Source organism: Phaseolus vulgaris, chromosome 2, assembly GCF_051622355.1.
Source record: "Phaseolus vulgaris cultivar YP4 chromosome 2, ASM5162235v1, whole genome shotgun sequence".
Lineage (NCBI taxonomy): Eukaryota > Viridiplantae > Streptophyta > Magnoliopsida > Fabales > Fabaceae > Phaseolus > Phaseolus vulgaris.
Window position 1 is genome coordinate 23,363,780 of NC_143499.1, and position 7,280 is coordinate 23,371,059.

General features: G+C 34.9%; 1 protein-coding gene across 1 annotated transcript; it reads left to right on the forward strand.

Annotated features, from left to right (window-relative positions):
- The first annotated feature begins 929 nt into the window (after positions 1-929).
- On the forward strand, positions 930-2,804 carry WUS (Homeodomain-like superfamily protein). Its single transcript, XM_068610752.2, has 3 exons — positions 930-1,416; positions 1,561-1,658; positions 2,189-2,804. The coding sequence occupies exons 1-3, from the start codon at positions 1,029-1,031 to the stop codon at positions 2,564-2,566; spliced, it is 864 nt and encodes a 287-aa protein (XP_068466853.2). The 5' UTR covers positions 930-1,028; the 3' UTR covers positions 2,567-2,804.
- The last annotated feature ends 4,476 nt before the right edge of the window (positions 2,805-7,280 follow it).

Here is a 7,280-nt window from a genome sequence, read left to right on the forward strand (position 1 = left end):
TTGTTTTTCTGTTTTTGGTGACTGTTTCTTGTGTTGAAAGTGCAGCATGCGAAGAAAGAATTAGAAAAGAGCTTTTAGGATCCCTTTTCTCTCAATGCTGTATATTCAAAATCTTTGTCACATAGGGTGTAGTCTTCATAGCACACGCATCATCACTGCAAGTACAACTTCAAAACCTCTACTTCTTAGACCATTTACATTTCTAAATAAATAATATATACATAAATTAAAAAAAGCTAATTTTATCATTCAAATATATAAAAATAAGCCAAAGAAAAGCAAAAAAAGAAAAAGAAAGTATCAGCATAAGATTTACATGGTTCTTCATGCATTGGTTGGGAATGATGAGAAGTTCAGAAATACATTTTTAAGTACAGAATATCTTGGTAGGTTTTAGAGTAGGGTTTTTTTGATGTGTGTATATATAGATATAGATAGATAGATATATATAAAAAATAAAAAATTTATATACATGTGTGTAGGGGCCATGTGTGATATCTGTCTCCATGAAAAGAAGAACCTATTGAACACCCAAATCACAAGCCGCATCATTCCATTGCCATTCATTCATTCATTCAGAACATCTACTTTTTTGCTTTCCTTCCATCCAAAATATCATTTCATATCATACCTCATTTTTCTCACTGTGTGTGTGAGTATGTGTGCAAAAATACTTTATTTCATATATACCTGGTGATGCCTTTTCGTCCAAGTAATTCCTGATAGTACCTTCACTTTCTAAGCTCTCTTTTGTCCCTTCCCTTTTTATGAACACCACTCTGTCAACCTCAGTCCTTCTCTCCCAGATATTTTATTTGATTTTCTCTCTTTATCACTCCATGTACTATGTGCCTGTGCCTCATCTATCACACCTATTATAAGTTTATAACCCCTCATCACCTCACCTTCATTCCCTCCAATTCATGCACTCTCTTCTCTCCCTCACCTCACCTACCCTCTCATTCTCTCTATCCAACAACCCACATTCTTTTTTGTTTTTGTTCGCTTCTCTTTGTTTCCACTCCATCATGGAACCTCAACAACCACAAGGGAGCCAACCAAACGAGGATGGTGGCAGTGGAAAAGGGGGCTTTCTTAGCAGGCAAAGTAGTACACGGTGGACTCCCACAACCGACCAGATAAGAATATTGAAGGACCTTTACTACAACAATGGAATTAGATCCCCAAGTGCAGAGCAGATTCAGAGGATCTCTGCTAGGCTGAGGCAGTACGGTAAGATTGAAGGCAAGAATGTCTTTTATTGGTTCCAGAACCACAAAGCTCGAGAAAGGCAGAAGAAAAGGTTCACTTCTGATAATGTGCCCATGCAAAGACCTGCCCCAACTAATGCTGCTCCTCCTTGGAAACCTGATCAAGATCCTATTCATACCAAGTATTCCAACATTTCTTCTACAGGTAAACCAACCAACCTTATATTCTTCAAACCTCTAACTTCTTATCTCAACTTACTTCCTTTTGGGACAAGAACAAAAAACAAACTTGTTTCTTAATTAAATATATATGTCTCACCTTTTACTGTGGCTCTGTGTATATATGCAGGGATCTCTTCTGCATCATCTTCTTCTGTTGAGATGATTACTGTCGGGCAGATGGGGAATTATGGCTATGGTTCTGTACCCATGGAGAAAAGTTTTAGGGTAAGTTAAAATGACTCCTAAGTTTGGATTTTATATTTGAGCCTCAAAGACTTTCTGTAATTTTTAACTCTCCTATCGTTGCTCTCATCAATGCGCATGTAGCTTTGTGATGCATTAAATGGAAAGTAATATCCATGATCCATCACAATCCATGTGCAGTGCACAAGTAAGTGATGATCTTTAACAACAAAATGGAGCGACAATCAGTCCTTTACACTGTTCATACCTTGAAACTTCCATAAAAGGAAGAACCAACCCCACTGGTCCCTTCACTCTTCTAAAACGACAAAGCAATGTATGAAAACATTTCATGAAATAAAAGCTACATTTCTCTTGAAGCCACCAACTCGAGAGAGTGAATACAGATAGCATTCAAAGTTCAAACCATAGTTCGCCAGCTCATAACTAGTTACCAGATTTAGAGATTAAGAGACTAGATTTAGAAATATTTTGTACAAAGAGTTAAACCATTTCATTCAATCAAGTGTTGGTTAATTCTTCATTTGTTTTGAACCCTTTCCATTTTTCAGGACTGTTCAATATCTGCTGGGGGTAGCAGTGGCCATGTTGGAATAAACCACAACTTGGGATGGGTTGGTGTTGATCCTTATTCCTCAGCCTACGCCAACTTCTTTGATAAAATAAGGCCAAATGAAGAAACCCTGGAAGAAGAAGAAGAAGAAGAAGAGGAAGAAGAGGAGGAGGATGGGGGTGCTGAGATTGAAACTCTCCCTTTATTCCCTATGCACGGCGAGGACATTCATGGCTACTGCAACCTGAAGTCTAATTCTTACAACTATGATGGAAACGGGTGGTATCATTCTGAAGACGGGTTCAAGAATGGTTCTCGTGCTTCTTTGGAGCTCAGTCTGAACTCCTACACTCGCAGATCTCCAGATTTCGCTTAATATATACTCAACTTATTAATTATTATAATTATAAGATGATAACGATAGCCTTTCCTAATTAGTTATCATTTTACGATTAATTGTAGTTATTAATGTTTCTGTATGCATGTTTAGTCAGTTATGATTAGTCAGTGGACAAATGTAATCATCTCTAACTGTGTTCAGTTCAAGAGCTGTTCTCAAACTGACACATGTCATGCACGGGGAACTTAATGGACTGACACTGACTAATTAATCATACTTATCTTATTTTGTCCATCTTCCCAAACATTCTTTCATTAATTTGCTAATTGAAATGATTGGCCTTAGAAAAAGATAACAATAATTAATAACAGTGATGATGAAGATAAGCTTATCTCAAATTCACCATACATAAAACAAAGAACAATACAACAATTTTTCACTGTGACTACTACTACTATTATTATCATTATTGATTTTCCCTTCGAATTACTTTATTGATTTTAAGTTTTATTTTTATGTTCTCAATTTTCACATTGAATTTCATGTGGCTATTTCTAACACCAAAATAATATTTATATTATTCTATTTTTTGACAAAAAAATTCTGAATTAAAACATGACAATAAGTTCGAGTGCATGCATATAAGTAACCTAAACAAATCTGAAAAATTAGATTCCAAACAAATTGCGTCCTTAACTTGCTATTAATCTTCATTTTCAATAGTGTTTATGAAGATATATTTTGATAATTAAGTAATTAAAAAAATTCTATACACATATGCAGAGACGAGTAGAGGTGATTTGATGATCCTATACTTCAGTGCTTCTAATTTTTAGACATAGCAATATGCACTCAATTCACGAACAAAACTGAAGAAGGATGACATTAAGAAAATACTAGTAATAAAAATATAAAATAATAATTTACTTGAACCTAATTTAACCTTATAAAATTAATTTGTAAATTAAAATTTATATTTATTTATATATTATGAATTTATCTTATTTTCATTATATGTTTGGTTAAAAAAAGTGTGAAAAAAATAAAGAAAGAAATAGTGGGAAAAATATGATATTTTGATATAGTTTAGAATGAAAAAAAGGTTAAGAAAGTCCCTTTTGTTACAAATAATAATAAAGTAACACACTACTTATAATATTTTCAAATGAAATTTCCAAAAAACATATCGTGGAACTTTTAAAATTTACAGAAAAAGTTTTATTTAGTATGAAAATGTTTAAAGAATGAGATATTTTGTAATTGTTATGTTTGGTTTAAAAAAATTCTTTCATTTAGTGATGCGGATAATAATATTTATCATATATAGAGAGAAAAGAGGTCCCTTGTACTTTTTCTTTTTAAATGTTACATTGTTGAATAACATTTCATTGGATACTATTTATTCAAATTCATTCTTACATTGAAAATTTCTTTAACACAAATTTTATATATATATATATATGTATATATATATGTATATATATGTATATATATATGTATATATATATGTATATATATACGTATATATATGTATTAATTTAAGATTATTTGTTCTCTCGTTATCTTCATGTAATTTTTATTAAATATTATATTATTTAGTAACTTGAGGATAAATCAAATTACGTTTGTTTAATTTTTACTAATTGTAACAATGTTCACTATTTTTTTATTGGATAACTTTTTTTATTTCAAAATTCACCATTGAATTACAAATTTTTATCTAATATCTTATTTATATAAATCAAAATCACGAAATATATATTTTTAAAAAATATATTAAAATAGGAATTAGGATTACAATTCTTATTAGCTAAATACAAAACTTAACATATGATGATGTGAAATTTTGATTTAACTGTTGGATAAAAGAATTTACTATATATATATATGATATAAATACTTTTAATGAAAAAATAAGAAAATTTTAACCTTTTTATTAAAAAATAACTTATTTTTGATTTCCAATATCGAAATGAAAGAAGTGATTTCAATGTAAATATTAACATTCCTTGCAAACAGTGAAAAAAAGCTAATTCTTCTTCTGAATTTTCATAATTGTTATATGCAACCACTTTGATTTATTTTTGGTTTTGTCTTAATGTATAATTAAACTTCAATTGCTAAAATTGTAACAAAAATGTTCTTCTATCAGCCTGGTCAGACGACTCGACATCAGTCCAGGCCTGGACGACTCGACTACAGTCCGGGTCTGGACGACTCGACATCAATTCGGGCACGGATCACTCGACATCGGCCCAGACCCGAACACTCGACATTATCCCGGGTCTAAACGACTCAACATTGGTCTGCGTTCGCTCGGCTCGACATCGATCTGGGCTCGCTCGGGTCGACATCGGTCTGGGCCCGCTCGAATCGACATCGGCCCGGACCCGCTCGACTCGACATCGGTCCGGGTCCGCTCTACTCGATTTCGGCCCAAACAACTCGACATCGGTCCGGGCCCAGTCGACTCAACATCAGTACGAGCCCGCCTGACTCGACATCGGCCCGGGAAACTCGACATCGGCCTGGGCCCGGACGACTCAACATTGTCCTGGCCTTACTCGAATTGACTTTGGCCCGGGCCCACTCGGTTAGACATAAGCTTGGGTCCAAACGACTCGACATGGGCTCGGGTCCGCTCGGCTCGACATCGGCCTAGGCCCGCTCGGCTCGACATCGGCCTAGGCCCGCTCGGCTCGACATCGGTCTGGGCCCGCTTAGCTCGACATTCGCCCGGGCTTGCTCAGCTCGACATCGGCCCGGACCTGCTTAACTTAGTATCGACCTTGGCCCACTCAACTCGACATCAGCCTAGGCCCGCTTGGCTTGACCTTAGCCCTTTCCCGATCGTCTAGATATCAACCCGAGTCCGCTCGACTCAATATCAGACTCAAAAGACTCATCTCGACATGGACCTAGACTAGCTCGAGTAGACATTGGCATGAATGATTTATATTGGAAGTATACTAATTCAAACTATATTTTTTAATTTTAAAATAAATATCGAATGTAGATAAAGTTACCAGTTTATCACCTAACAATTACCCCCGATTTAGAAAAATTATAAAAACAAATTCAAAACATAAATTTAAATACAAATTATTTATTTAATTCCAATAACATAAATTTAAATGATTTTTTTTACGGTAAGAAAATAAAGCAAGTAAACATGTTAAGTGAAACAAAATTAAAAAAAAATCAATTGATATTATTTTATTATCTTTAACTCATTGAAATAGGGAGTAGGACATCAAACCAAAGAACATGTGTCAGTGAACAAACTTGTTGCATATGTGATAAGTGTCATATTTTGGTATAATTTCATATTAAAATACAAGCACTTATGGATATTAAGATAAAATAACTATAATATAACTCCTAATTTATGAATTTAAATCTTTTTATATATATTTTTTATTATAATTTGAATAAGAACGATTTATTTCCAAATTTGTGTTAATTTCTGGATTCTAAGGAAGAATGGAGATGAAAGGGCAAAAAGGAGAATAGTAAAGCTAAAAAGGGGAAGTTGGAATGCTCTAGCAGTCGCCCAAGCCAGAAGCTCCCAGAGGATCTCGCCCAAGTGAGCCAAATCTCACCCAAGCGAGCCCAATCTCACCCAAGCGAGATCACTCCAATGACTTTGGGTATGTTTTCATCCAACTCACTCAAGCGAGCCCAATCATGCCCAAACAATAAGTCGTTTAGCCCAAGTCCAGCTAGGTTAAATATGAGGCGTGTGGCACAACCCTAGACATTCAATTTGGAGAATAGAAGGTGTTAGAAACCCTAGAGGAGGCAGTCGTTAAGGAGAAACATCCTGACTCTCATTTTCTTGTTTTCCATGCTTGTAATGGCTAACATGAGTGACTAATTCTACTGATATGAGTTGCATTGAACATAGACACTTTAGAACTCTTAAAAACAACATTATAGGAAAAGGATAACAACAATTAAAGGATCAAAGAGTGCTTGAATAAGGAAAACGAAAATCAGAACCACAAAAAACAACAAGCTGAAAACAGAATGGTTGCAAAGAAGCTTAAGGAGTCATCAATGGAGACCAAGCCTTCCAAAATGATGATCCAAACTCATTATGAGTGCTATTTCCTTGTACACAACCTTAGAACAAGATACAAAACGTAATTGAAAACAGAAACACCAAGAACCGAACAGAAATTGAAGAATAAGCTAAGAAACACAAGTTCAAACGGTGAAAAGGATGAAGAACACTAAAACATTGGAAACTACCGATTGAAATTGCAAGAGATGAAAGAATGAACACTTATTGAATGAAGCTTGCTGGATTTGAGAATTTGGAACTGCATTCACGCCACTTGGAGTCTTGTTCCAAGATAAGTGAAAGGTTGCCGCCACTTGAAGCTCACCATTGGCACACAAGATAAGGCAAAGGAAGAAGAAGACAACAAGACTCACAATTTCTCTCTAAACTTGAGTATAGTTTCTCTACTTCTAATTTCCAATTCTGATTTGTACAAGGGCAGCACCTTTATTTATAGCCTATAAGGTGCTGAAATGCAAAGCTAAATGTGCCCCTAATGACATTCAAATTCGGCGCCAACTAGTGCATGAAGGAAGTGTGACTTTCCTTCCTAGTTTGGCACCTCCTAACTCATATCTACACTCCCCCTAGCATCCCTTACTAAGTTCACACCTATTTATTAATATCTGCACCCCTACTCTACATAATAGAAATAAGAAGAGTCATCTTTTGATACTCTTGTCC